General features: G+C 38.4%; 1 protein-coding gene across 9 annotated transcripts; it reads left to right on the forward strand.

Moving 5' to 3' along the window:
* The first annotated feature begins 753 nt into the window (after positions 1-753).
* smarce1 (SWI/SNF related, matrix associated, actin dependent regulator of chromatin, subfamily e, member 1) lies at positions 754-8,597 on the forward strand. 9 transcript variants are annotated; one of them, XM_048195198.1, is made up of 11 exons: positions 754-820; positions 1,666-1,718; positions 2,021-2,064; positions 3,872-3,970; positions 4,752-4,844; positions 5,339-5,470; positions 5,580-5,751; positions 6,836-7,008; positions 7,124-7,225; positions 7,333-7,567; positions 7,654-8,597. In XM_048195198.1, exons 2-11 carry the CDS (start codon positions 1,712-1,714, stop codon positions 7,866-7,868), a joined length of 1,272 nt encoding a protein of 423 aa, XP_048051155.1. In that variant the 5' UTR covers positions 754-820; positions 1,666-1,711; the 3' UTR covers positions 7,869-8,597. The 9 variants fall into 9 exon arrangements, with proteins under 9 accessions (XP_048051155.1, XP_048051199.1, XP_048051152.1 ...); XM_048195195.1 differs by having other exon boundaries at positions 755-820; positions 1,294-1,718; XM_048195207.1 differs by lacking the exon at positions 754-820 and adding an exon at positions 842-1,520.
* Positions 8,598-13,417: the final 4,820 nt, after the last annotated feature.

Genomic DNA, 13,417 nt, shown 5'->3' on the forward strand with positions numbered 1-13,417 from the left:
AAATGTACATTTTGCAGTAAATATAAATGTATAATCTAAACCGTGAGATTATACAGCATGCCAATTAGTGATAGTGATAAATGTACAAGTATGAGAAATTTATAAGAGAATAAAATGTAAAAATTGGTCAAATTGTTTTTCCTGCTGAAAATCTGACAAAAATATTGATGTTTTTGCTGATATACACTACCGTTTAAAAGTTTCCAGTTGGTAAGATTTTTTTTAATGTTTTTGAAAGAAGTATCTTATGCTCACCAAGGCTAAATTTATTTGATTAAAAATACAGTAAAAAACATAATTCTGTAATGATTCTATTTTATATTTTAAAATGTAATTTATTAATGTAATGGCAAAGGATCACATGACGACTCTTCAGAAATCTTTCCAATATTGCAGCTTAATATTCAGGATTGTTTGTTGACTAGAAAGTTCACAAGAACATCATTTATTTAAAACAGAAATCTTTTGTAACATTATTTATAACTGTATAGATCAATAATGCATCATTGCTGAATGCGAGTATTAATTTCCTAGTCTTTCTGACCCCAAACTTTGGATCAATTGTGTATATGACTAAATTGGAAAACTTTATTTTCCTAAATCTGTCTAAACTGGGCAGATTTTGATGCCAAATTAAACAGAATGGGCAGCTGTGCATTGTGCGCCCATATCTCTCTCTCTAACCTCCGTCTGGTCAGACTCAGTACAGTATTGTATTGTGGCCTCTAGAGGGCAGAAGTGTGCTAGAAAATGAGGTCAGATGCAGCTCAAAATGTGTCACATCCTGGCGGAGCACCATTGAGGGAACAAAGAAGCTGGGGTGAGTGTTCGTTAATGTTGTGCGTTTTATTACAAATTACTGGTTTCAGCAAACAACTTATTATCGGTGTTGTAATATAACAAACATGCCTATTTTAAAATGCAGTTTTTTGATACGTATCATGATTTTTATATATAAAACGGTTGTCGGACTTTAGTTTTAGCCCGCTAGCTAACACTGTTTCGATAACACCGTGTTGTTTATACAAAATGAATAGTAAAAAACTTTTAAACTCCCCAAAAACAATCAAAATAACGTAAAACACATTTTCTGCCTGAAATGCGACTATGAATTTGTTTTTCACATGATATTTGACTGTTGTGCTATTCAGCTAGTATTAGCCAGTTTCATTCATTGATGTTTTGCATGTTAGCATCTCCACTGTTCATGCATTCATGTTGCTTATAGCTCGCCAGGTACAACACCTTTACAATACATTTCGTGTTAATAACCTTTATTTTTCCTCCTTGTAGCTGTCATTTTATTACGTTCATCAATAAATAAACCTCTTGGCGAGCTGCAAGCCCTCTCGCCTCATTGTGTGCGCCATTATCCTCATCCAGTACAGGCCTGAGAACCATAAACACAACATATATCATTTAATTCCTATTAAATCCACATCTTTATTTATAACAAACACAAACACTGTGGGCTGTTCAATCAAACAATGTCTTCGAATTTCACATTCAAGCTAAATCAGGTGGGTGTATTGTTGTTTTAAACAAAAAATATTTCTTCGAAAAGCAGGTTGAAATGAATATGTTTGCAGTTCGAGCAAGTTGATCATGTTTTTGCACACATTGAAAGCATGCCTATTCGTCTAATAAGTTTTTGCCCTATTTCAGAACCAAATGATGGGGATAGCCTGATATCCTCAATCCTACAAACAAGATGTCAAGTAAGAGCACATTTCAATTGATTGGTTAAAGCCCACCCATCTTTATCAGATCTTCAGAAATTACTTTATTAAAGATGCTTTACCATTTATTTTATATATTGCCACTTTCTCTAATTAAAGTGTAAATGTGTAAATATGGGTGTGCATATCTTATAGATGTAATTGACAATAACGTTTGTGATGTGAATTAATTGAACTGATGAAGATTTGACGAATAAGTAGGCTTTACCGCTGGTGAATAACTTTCAAAGAATTTCAATAAAGTCGATTTAATTTTCCCCTCCCTTCTCTTCCTCTCACAGAGCGGCCACCCTATGCCCCTGCCCCTACCCCAGCCCCCACAACAGTAAGTATCCAGAACATGCCAATCATCCATATGGCCCCTCCCCTCCATCGCCATACCGTAGGTTCCTTAGAGATGAGAGGAGAGAATTGTGGGAAGGTCACAGAATCATATGGGGTGGCTTTTATTATTTTTGTGTACAGCTTAACACATAAAATCCGTAAGTTGCTGAGGATGCTACTTACTTTAGACTCCAAAAGTAGTATTTAATGAAGGGCTGCGTGTGTGTATATAATATATAATGTGTATATATATATATATATATATATAATTTTTTTTTTTTTTTTTTTTGCGATTTATAAATTGCTATATGAGAGAATTCCGGTGCTTTTAGAATTATTGGGGTGAGTATTATTGTGATTTATTACACGGCTCTGTGGAAAACTTGATTTTGACTGGTCAATTGCGGCATGTACGCGGTATGTTATTCCCCGATAACAACGGCTGAAAACAAATAACACGGGCTCATCTGGGCTACTGAAATCAGCAGCGCTATACGCTTGCTAGGATTTTTTTTTTTTTCGTCAAAGTTTTGCGTTTGGTGAGCGTATAAAATTTAAACTCCTGTATACTGACTCGCTCTCTCTTGCTTCATACAAACGCAGCTGCTGCTTTTTTGCGACTATTGTTTTGTACTAGTTGGATTACTAGTTGCGTTTTAAGAGCTAATACAATATTTCGACTTGGCTCAATATTTCATGTCCAGTTATTTACTAATGTGGCAAGTAGCCGTGTAATAAGCAGGATAATGTACATCCAGCCGGTTATCTCAGAATAAACCCCTTCAGGCTGATGCATCCTCATCACCTTGTTGAGATGATAACTGGCTGGATGTACATTATCCCTAACTTAATAGTAATATTAAACAAAATGTGTATAGCGAAAATACTGTTATAGTTTAAAAAAGTATTATAGTACAACTATAAAATTACAATACTACTATTTGTCTTTGTAAGTTTTTAAACGGTAAACCGTCAAACTTTTATTTGGGTGGTTTGTTGGCAAATAAATAAGCGCTGGGGGTTTTAAGCGTGGCACTGTTCATTTACACACGTGCAGCTCGTGATTTGGTCTTTTAGACCTTATGTTATTTACTGTCACTGTATCATGAGCTGCACGTGTAAACGCAGTACTGCGCTCTTTTTTTTTTTTAAATTATATCGCAGCCTTCACAATTTAATAATCGCACTAAGCCATATCTCTGTGTCGATTTTATTTTGATATATTGTGGAGCCCTAATGACCCAAGGACCAATGAAAAGTTAATGGTTATTCATTAAACACTAAATTTGGAGCGTAAAGTGTGTGAGCCTCCTTGTGCTTTGAGGCTTTCACGTATCATTTAATCATTGTACATTAAAATGGATACTGAGAACATTAACTTGGCACTGATGCATTGTCCCACATGCATCCTTGGAAAACTTGAATCCTGTGTGGATGAAATATCCCTGTTAATTACTTTTAGTGTCCCAGAACTGTTATTCCTGTAAGGTTAGAGACCCGTTATTCAGGTCGTACACCACCATGGCTCAAATACTCCCGATCTGAATCCCTAAAATTAACACAGCCTTTTAGAACGTCATTGCGTCCCATCACCACTACCACCACCTCCCATAGTGCCTGTGGCTTTGCTACAAATGGATGTAGAGTAATGCCAGGGTTGTGCTGCTATCAAAGATTGCTGCTTTTTGCATGTTTTATGCAAATCATGACAGAAAACGAAAGCAGGTTCTCCTTTTCATTTTTTTTGTCCCTTCCTCCCTTGTTTGTGTCATTTCTCATTCGTGTTTTGTCTCATTTGTCTCCATCAGCAAATGCCCACCACCCCTGGGTTTGTGGGGTACAACCCATACAGCCATCTGGCCTACAACAACTACAGGCTGGGAGGGAACCCCGGCGGGAACAACAGGGTAATGGTTCGACCGGTGCCAACTAGGGCCCTAGCGACAGCCGAGGGACTAAAAGCCCAGACGAGAGGACACTAAAGCTAACTTACATGGCCTGAATATGAAATAGTGAAATGCTTTGCTCTTACACTGTACAGACTCATTTCATAGAGTGGAAGGTGTCTGTCGGGTAGTAGAGTCGAGTCTTGGGTAGTTGTGTAGCTCTCAACTAGTAGCTTCCATAATCCTCATGCTTCTGTCAAGCAGTCACTCTCTGTAATGTCTGGATGATTGAGGCAGAATGACTTGTAGCTTCAGAGTGATTGCTTCTCAGAAATGTTTCCCCTCTCCCCACATCGGCCATCCTATCACTTCATCATGCACGATAGCCAACGGCCGTCCGCTCGCATGGCTTTAGACGCCCGTGCCAAACTCCGCAACTTGGCACGACTTCTTAGCAAGCTTGAGGCATTTTAGCTGTTGGCTGGTATCATCCAAACCTCTGCAGAATCATTTTGGGCTGTAAAAGACAGTTGCTTTGTGTCCAAAAGACCGTAATGCATGGCCTTGTTGGCGTAATGTTAACGTGCTGTCGTGCTGTATTTGGTTTGCCGTTCAGGTTCGTCTCCCACCCCCTTTGCGAAGCGCTTCACGCTGTCATTGTTTCTTTAAGTTGTACTTTTTTGCCTCCTGTTCCTTTCTCTCCATAGTGCTCCATTATGACAGTTCTGTGTTTTCTGTGATGACCAAGTGTGCCCTTTGTGATCTCTAACGCTCCGCGTGGGCCTCTTTCCCTTTCCCGCAGAACTCCTCAGGGATCACCGTTCCTAAGCCGCCCAAACCGCCCGACAAGCCGCTGATGCCCTACATGCGGTATAGCCGGAAGGTAAGCAGGAAGGTAAGACACCCACGGTGTCTGCTTTTACTGCTTGTAAATTGAGGAGAGCGCTTCTGCGATCATCTCGAATGCTGAGGGGCGGTCAGTGGGCTGACTCCACCCCTTCAGATGGTAGACCCCAACATCGCTTCATTGCTTTCTTCTGTTCAACAAGGCTGAAAGCTGACATCTTTTCTGATCTACTCATTTGAGACTATAAACTCTGCTCCATTTCCTTTCTGTTTTGAGCAAAGTGTTTTAAAAGATGAACACAGCTATTTGAATAGAAAAATTAATGCTTCAAATCTAAACATAATGTTCGGATCAATTACACTTTTCTCTCCTGCTTTGCATTCATCCTTTAATTTTGGACTGAAAGGGAGACAAAAATTGGTGCTCTTCTCTCTCTCTCTCTCTCTCTCTCTCTCTCTATCTTTTTGGAAAAATGCAACCCTCTCCGCCCAGGAACCCAGACTGCTCTGTCGACTTTGATCTGACACTTGTGTCTTTCATAGGTTTGGGACCAAGTTAAAGCCTCTAATCCTGACCTGAAGCTATGGGAGATTGGGAAGATCATTGGTGGCATGTGGAGGGACCTCACTGATGAGGAAAAACAGGACTATTTAAATGAATACGAGGCTGAGAAGGTTTGTTCCTTGCCTTTTTTTTTTTTTTTTTTTGTCCTCATTTTGAGATTTATATGAAAGTGATTCCTGGGAAATCGTTACAGGCACTAAGCAATTTCTTTCCCCGCAGATTGAGTATAATGACTCTTTGAAAGCCTACCACAACTCTCCAGCCTACCTGGCATACGTCAATGCTAAGAACCGCGCTGAAGCTGCTCTAGAAGAAGAGAGCCGGCAGAGACAGTCGCGCCTAGACAAGGGCGAGCCCTATATGAGCATCCAGCCCGCTGAGGATCCTGATGGTGAGAGTGACGTCTTAATGTCACTTTTGGATGGCACAAACACAATACAATGATTTATGTGAATATTCTTGAGACTTTGTCCTCTCAGATTGAATTGTACATTTTTAGACTCTTGTGTGCTTTCTTAAAGTCTTTTAATATTTGAATATTTAATATTTTAGACCTGTTGTACCTAATATTGAAAATTTAATGCCAATTGTTTTTGGAATGGTGGTATCTTTGCAGAATATTTTTAAGCATCGAGGTATGGTCACATGAGCAAAAAAGGTCCATTGTCAGTAATGTCACACAAGTCTTTTTTTTTTTTTTTTTTTTTTTTTAACTGAGCAGCTTTCTCTTGGTCAACACAGTAAATTACCAACTTGAACCCGTTGCAAAATCTGTGTGGGGAAATCTTTCACATGTTTGCATGGATTCCTTTGAAATGACTGGATTTGGCCCATGAAAATTTGCTGAACAGCGATAAAATTGACTGCATTTCTGATACCATTTGATAAAACGCCGCATTCTCATGCTAATTATTTCTCACAGAGCTATCTCTGTAAATTAAAGCCTTAAAAAATGTTGCTTTGGTAATGTTGCTAAAAAATGGTGCTTTTTCCTCTGCCAAACGTGTCGAATTTTCCTCCCACATTTTGACACCCCAGGCTGAATTACCTACTGATTTTAGATTCCAGTTAAAATGGGCCATTCTGATGGCAACAATGTGTATAAATGGAAATAAATAAATAATAATAATAATAATAAAAAAAAAAAAATATATATATATATATATATATATATATATATATATATATATATATATATATATATATATATATATATATATATATATATATAGGTCTTATTAAATGCCAAGGGCTTAAAATTACAAAATAATTTGAGACATAAACATGTAGTATGACCACGTGGGAAGTAAACTTCCAGGATTTCCAGGAGTTTTATAATGGTAGAGCCATTCAGATTTTCTTTTACAGATGTCCTGCTGAGAAGTTATTACCATCCAAATGGGGCTAGAGTGTAAAAGGTTTAAAATGCTTCATATTTTGTATTGATTTAATTCCAAATGTGAAATGTCTCTTAGACTATGACGACGGTTTCTCCATGAAGCATACAGCGGCAGCTCGTTTCCAGAGGAACCACAGGCTCATCAGCGACATCTTGAGTGAGGTCGTGGTGCCTGATGTTCGCTCAGTGGTTACCACCGCTCGCATGCAGGTCCTCAAACGTCAAGTCCAGTCCCTCATGGTGCATCAGGTAGGTTGGGCATGTTAAAGACACAAAGACAAAATGCAAGACTGTTACACACATGGCTTAATCATTGTTCCTGGATTTTGTTTGTTTGTTTGTTTGTTTGTTTGTTTCTAAACAGAGAAAGCTTGAAGCAGAGCTTCTTCAAATCGAGGACCGACATCAGGAGAAGAAGAGGAGGTTCCTGGAGAGCACAGACTCCTTCAATAACGAGCTCAAACGGGTGTGAAATTCAGTTTGATCTGTGAACTAATAGACGTTCTGTTTAGCCTGAGCTCAAATGCCAAACGCACTGTCAGTGATTGATGTGCGGTTTGTTTGTTTGTTTAGCTGTGCAGTCTGAAAGTGGAGGTGGACATGGAGAAGCTGGCAGCCGAAATGGCGGCTGCAGAGGAGGCGGCTCGCCGGAGGGCGGAGGAGAGAGAGCGGGAAGCAGCAGAGCAGGTGGAGAGAGCTGCTCAAGAAGAGCAACAGCCAGCAGGGGTCCAGGCCAATGCCAACACAGAACAAACCTCTGCCAGCGAGAGCAAGGATGGAGAAGACAAGTCCACCCCGATGGAGACGGGTCAGACCTCTCTCTAACTTTGAATATTGAACAAAAATGGTAGAATAAACAATGTTTGACTGAACTTTGTGGCTTCTGACCGGCAGAGACTCTGGCTGAAGCTTCTGAAGGATCTCAGGAGGCTGAGCAAGGAGCGGGTGCAGCGGGAGAGAAACCGGCCCAGCCTGAGCCTGCAGAGGGCGCTACAGATGAGGGCACCAGCGACAGCACTGCTCCATCCGAGAGCAGCTCCGGACCCCCAGCAGAACCCCAGGCCTCGGACAACACCCCTGAGGAGCGGCTGCCCACCCAGACACAATAACCCCACTCGCTTAATCTACATGTTCTTTTACCAAGTCTCACTTCACTCTGTGTAGAGTCATATGTCCTCTAGGATTTGCCATTTAATCCTATGACCTGCCAGTTCAGTGAGTGAGAACAGTGAACATTTTTACTTTTTCCCACCCTCCATAATATTCTACAATGAAATGTTTTGTAAGGACAACAATCTTAATTGGCTTTCCACACATATTCATTCAGGCACACCTGTTTACTTGATCTGAAACGCTGACCTTGATGTGACAAGCCCACTTGAGTACTTTAGAGCCTCTTGGCCATTAAAAAGCTTTTATTATTCTAAAGTGGAAGTAACTTGGGCAGATGTTGAATAAAATGTAACTCTTTCATCCTACCGTCACCAAATGGCTGCAAAACGCAGAACTTCAAGGTTATTTGCTGTCGCTTACCATGTTTTATCTACTTGTGGCAGTTATTTTATGGTATATCTTTGTTTCATCCTTTCATAGTTTGGTTGAGCCTGTGGGTTGAATTTTTTTTTTTTTTTTTTTTTTCCCTCATCCTAGTTTTTTCTTTACTTAAAATAAAGCCATGCTTACACTGTCATGATTTTCCAGATTGACCGCGCAGAGCAGAGGGACATTGTTCTGTTGACGTCTTCACAGAATGGTATTACTTTAAGCCTCTGGATTATTGTGTTTTGTATTGTTGGAAGATACTCCCTCAATAAAGTGATTTCTATGTCTGTTTTAAACATCTGCTTTTTTTCTCCTTTGTCTGTTTATGGTTTTGGCAATGTGGTTTTGTGTTCAAGTTTCAAAACTGATGATTTTATTATTATTTTATTTTAATATATTTAAAAGCAGAATACTGGTTCAGGTCTGGTTCATTTGTATGCAAAATAATTTGCAGTATTTCAACTGCTGCTACAAAATTTTCATGTTTCATATAACAAGTGTGGAATGTACAAAATCTGGGAAACTTTCGACTGTAATTGATATGCAAAGCAAACATGTTTGAAATTGGAAATTGAAATCAAAATCTAATTTTAAACTCTGATTTGACCCCCCTCTAGCAAAATCAATTTGAAAGCGGTAATTTTTTTTTTTTTTATTATTCAGAGAATAAGCACACATTTTCATTTCAGACATGTATTGGGTTTCTATTTTGATCTATTTTTTAGATTAAAGCTGCGTCCATATTACATTAGATTATGCTGACCAAAAAAACGTTAATCTGCAGTCAGAGACGTGAGAAAATAAAGACATCTAAACACAAGCAGTGTAACAAACAAATAATAGAGATGAATTAACAATTCCAAACCGCCTTTTTTCGTTGGAGGTTTTGTGCGTGTGCTCTTCATCTAACAGAACAAAGATCCCAAGTGTATTAAAGGATGTGATCAACCTATATTTATAATTATGTAAAGGCATCTCCATAGCAACCATAGGAAAAAGACTCACTCTCTGCTTATTATTCCATTTAACACCAAAGCATTACAGAAAGGTCGAGATCAGGCACTGGAAAAGGTTACAAGACATTTTTAGGAATTGGCCTGTATAACTATGCTAAATATAATTTTCATCTCTTTGTGTATTATGCAAACAAGTGCAGTAACTTTCTAGCGTAGGAAAATCACCAATATATTGATTTAAGCTGAAAAACTCGAGACATTTCCTCACCCTCATGTCGTTCCAAACATGTACGACTTTCTGTGTGGAACATTAAAGGAAGAACAATTTTGGTGACGACTGACTTTCATCAAATATATATCTAAAAAGACATCTTCTTTTATGTTCCACAAAAAGTCATTCAGTTTTGGAACAACGTGAGGATAAATGCCAGAATTTTCCTTTTTGACTGCACTATACCCTTAGGAGCGTATATATTCCAGCAGTAGATGGCAGTATTTCATCTTGCTGAATCTTGCTCTGCTGACAAAAAAGGAAAGATTTTGCAACGACGGATGTGTTTGAAAATCAAATACATTTTTACAAAGAAACTACATCAATAGGTGCCTCACATAATGCACAAACTCACAAAGAAGATTAGAAACCGCAGGATTTCAGTGCGGGTAGGTATATGTGTGTGCGTGGGCGACTGCCAGCGCAGCGCGTAGTGGGCGCAGAGCAGGTAAGCTGCTCTGGATGCTGTTAGCTTGTGGGCATCGCTACTCACAGGTGATCTCTGTGACCTTAACACTATATCTCCCGCACCACCATTAAACTACGCGGTTCTAGGTTGCATTTCTGTCCATCTCACATGCTGCTGTGCATTTAACGGTTTCCTCTAACTGCTTTAACACAGGAAAAGACAGTGTCAACTGAGAGAAAATAGCCTATTTTTAACGTGGACTTCACAACACAAAATTTCACAACAGCTCTTGAGGCTAAGATAAGCAATTTTATCTGCAATTGAGATTAATTTTACAAAATCACTAAAAGATTTTAAAACAACTTTAAAGAGTAGGCTAAAAGCCGCAAGAAAATTGTGAAGATGGTTTAAAAAAGGATAGTTCACTCAAAAATGATTGAAAATGTCATAATTTATGCTTCCTTATATGTTGTTTCAAACTGCAGCCAATTTATTTCTTCCTTCCTTCCAAGGGACATAAAGGATGTTTTGAATAATGTCAACACTGCTCTTTTCCATACAATAAAAGTGAATTGGGACATTTTGCTAAAAATATCTACGTTATGTTCCACGATGAATGTCATACAGGCTTCAAGAAACATGGTGTGTAAATCTGGGTGAACTATTCCTGTTAGTGTAAAAGATGATGAGAAACACAATTATTTCTTGGAATTAACATTCTCATGAGACAAGAAACGTTTTGCGTTTTCGACACGTTAGACATACGAATAAGAGTGAATGTGTGCATATTTTAAAATAAATTATGTGCAAATAATTCACATTGATTAATTCATAAACACATTAGACCTAGAACTTCTTAACAGTTCTTATTTCTTTTTCTTTATTCCTTTTAAAGGGTTAGTTCACCCAAAAATTAATTACTCACCCTCCACATCCGTAAGACCTTCGTTCATCTTCGAAACACAAATTAAGATATCTTTGATAAAATCCGATGGCTCAGTGAGGCCTCCACCGACAGCAAGATAATTAACACTTTAAAAACCCAGAAAGCTACTAAAGACATATTTAAAACAGTTCGAAGATGATTTCAAAACACTGCTTCATGAAGCTTCGAAGCTTCTTTTGTTTCGAATCAGTGGTTTGGAGCATGTATCAAACTGCCAAAGTCATGTGATTTCAGTAAACGAGGCTACGTTACATCATAAGTGTTTCGAAACGTTTAGAAATTTCAATGGTTCACGTGACTTTGAGTTTGATACACGCTCCGAACCACTGATTGGAAACAAAAGATTTGTAAAGCTTCGAAGCTTCATGAAGCTGTGTTTTGAAATCGCCCATCACTAGATATTGTTGAATAAAGTCATTGGGTTGAACCACTGTAGTCACATGAACTGATTTAAATATGTCTATAGCTTTCTGGGCATTGGAAGTGTTAATTATCTTGCTGTCAATGCAGAACTCACTGAGCCATTGGATTTCATCAAAAATATCTTAATTTGTGTTCTGAAGATGAACGAAGGTCTTACGGGTGTGGAACGACATGAGGGGGAGTAATTAATGGCAGAATTTTCATTTTTGAGTGAACTAACCCTTTAAATCTAAAATGTTTTAATTCCTTAAAAAAAGCAAGACATGTCAGCACCCGTGGCCTGTCTGCCGGTACTTAAATGCTGTATATTAAATATGTAGGCCTAATTATAGCCTATATAAATCAGGAATAAAAATCTGACAGATAAAAACGCGCAAAAGATGTATTTCCCTGCTTCACAGTTAATGCACATCTGCGTTCTAGATAAAAAAACAAACAAACAAACAAAAAAACAGGTGACGAATCTATGACAAAGACGATTGGCTTTTTAATTGTAATTAAAAATTGTTTAATTTTTTAATTTTAATTGTAAAGCTGGACTAACCTACCCGTCTCTGCCCCTGGATCTCATGTGTTCTGCACAGGTTCTGCGGTGAGGGGCTACTGTTTCTTTCGCTAACCCTTGAAGCTGATTACGATACCTCACACATAAGCACAGACGCTATTTATGCCATCTGTATTGCGCTTTATGGTGCTATTGCGCTAATTATTTTTATTACGAACGCTCACACAATACTCGATTTGTCATCGAAACAATCGATTACCAATAGAATATGAGCCCTGGAGTAGGACTAGTTCAGCAACAAGCATGAATCATACAGTATGATACAGGCATATGACAGCATGAGCACAAGAAGTTCAAACTCCCTGCTGAAGTTCACTCAGTCTCTCTCGGTAAGTGCATGGTGGCATTGTACTCTCAGCCGCTGGTTGTCCTTGCCTCCTACTTGTTAGTGCGTCACAGAACAGGAATGAAACAGCTCTGCTGAAAAGAGTCAGCCGGGACACAACACAAAAATTTATGTAACAAAGCTTAGACGTCAGTTTATTTGAGCAGCCACCTAAATAACTATACGTTGAGCTTCAGATTTTAGGGAGATCTGAGAACCTGCAGCCTGTTGCATCTGAACCCCTAAATTAATACTTTGATACAATTGTAAGAGTATTATACGTTAATAGGTTTCTGTTTCCAGTACTTTATGTTAAGTAGTCACAGATTCCTCAATGCTAATGAGGCATTTTTATGATAGCCAAATTTAAAGGGTTAGTTCACCTAAAATTCTGTCATTAATTACTCACCCTCATGTCGTTCCACACCCGTAAGACCTTCGTTCATCTTCAGAACACAAATTAAGATATTTTTTATGAAATCCGATGACTCAGTGAGGCCTGCATTGAGAGCAAAGCCACCGAACCTCTCAAGGTCCAGAAAGCTACTAAAAAACATATTTAAATCAGTTCATGTGACTGCAGTGGTTCTACCTTAATATTATAAAGCGACAAGAATACTTTTTGTGCGCCAAAAAACAAAACAAAATAACGACTTTTCAACAATATCTTGTGATGGCCGATTTTAAAACACTGCTTCATGACGCTTCTGAGCTTTATGAATCTTTTGTTTCGAATCAGTGATTCGGATCTCCTATCAAACGGCTAAACTGCTGAAATCACGTGACTTTGGCGCTCCGATTCACTGATTCGATTTGTAAAGCTCCGAAGCAGTGTTTTGAAATCGGCCATCACTAGATATTGTTGAGAAGTCGTTATTTTTATTTATTTTTTTGGTGCACAAAAAGTATTCTTGTCGCTTTATAATAAAGGTAGAACCACTGAACTCACATGAACTGTTTTAAATAGTACCTTCATAGATCTTGAGAGTTTGAATGGCTTTGCTCTCAATAGAGGCTTCAATATCTTAATTTGTGTTCTGAAGATGAACGAAGGTTTTATGGCTGAAGAACAACATGAGGGTGAGTAATAAATTACATTATTTTCATTTTTGGGTGAACTAACCCTTTTACCTCATAAGATTAGGATGACCAAATTTATGTAAGAATCAGCCATTGAAAATCACATAATTGTACGGTGGTTGCTACTGTATAAAATAGTTA

Source organism: Megalobrama amblycephala, linkage group LG1, assembly GCF_018812025.1.
Source record: "Megalobrama amblycephala isolate DHTTF-2021 linkage group LG1, ASM1881202v1, whole genome shotgun sequence".
Taxonomy (NCBI): domain Eukaryota; kingdom Metazoa; phylum Chordata; class Actinopteri; order Cypriniformes; family Xenocyprididae; genus Megalobrama; species Megalobrama amblycephala.

Coding starts and splice junctions, on each gene's coding strand:
- smarce1 (XM_048195198.1), top strand. Junction 7,009..7,123: donor AGTCCCTCATGGTGCATCAG/GTAGGTTGGGCA, acceptor GTTTCTAAACAG/AGAAAGCTTGAAGCAGAGCT. Junction 7,226..7,332: donor TCAATAACGAGCTCAAACGG/GTGTGAAATTCA, acceptor TTGTTTGTTTAG/CTGTGCAGTCTGAAAGTGGA.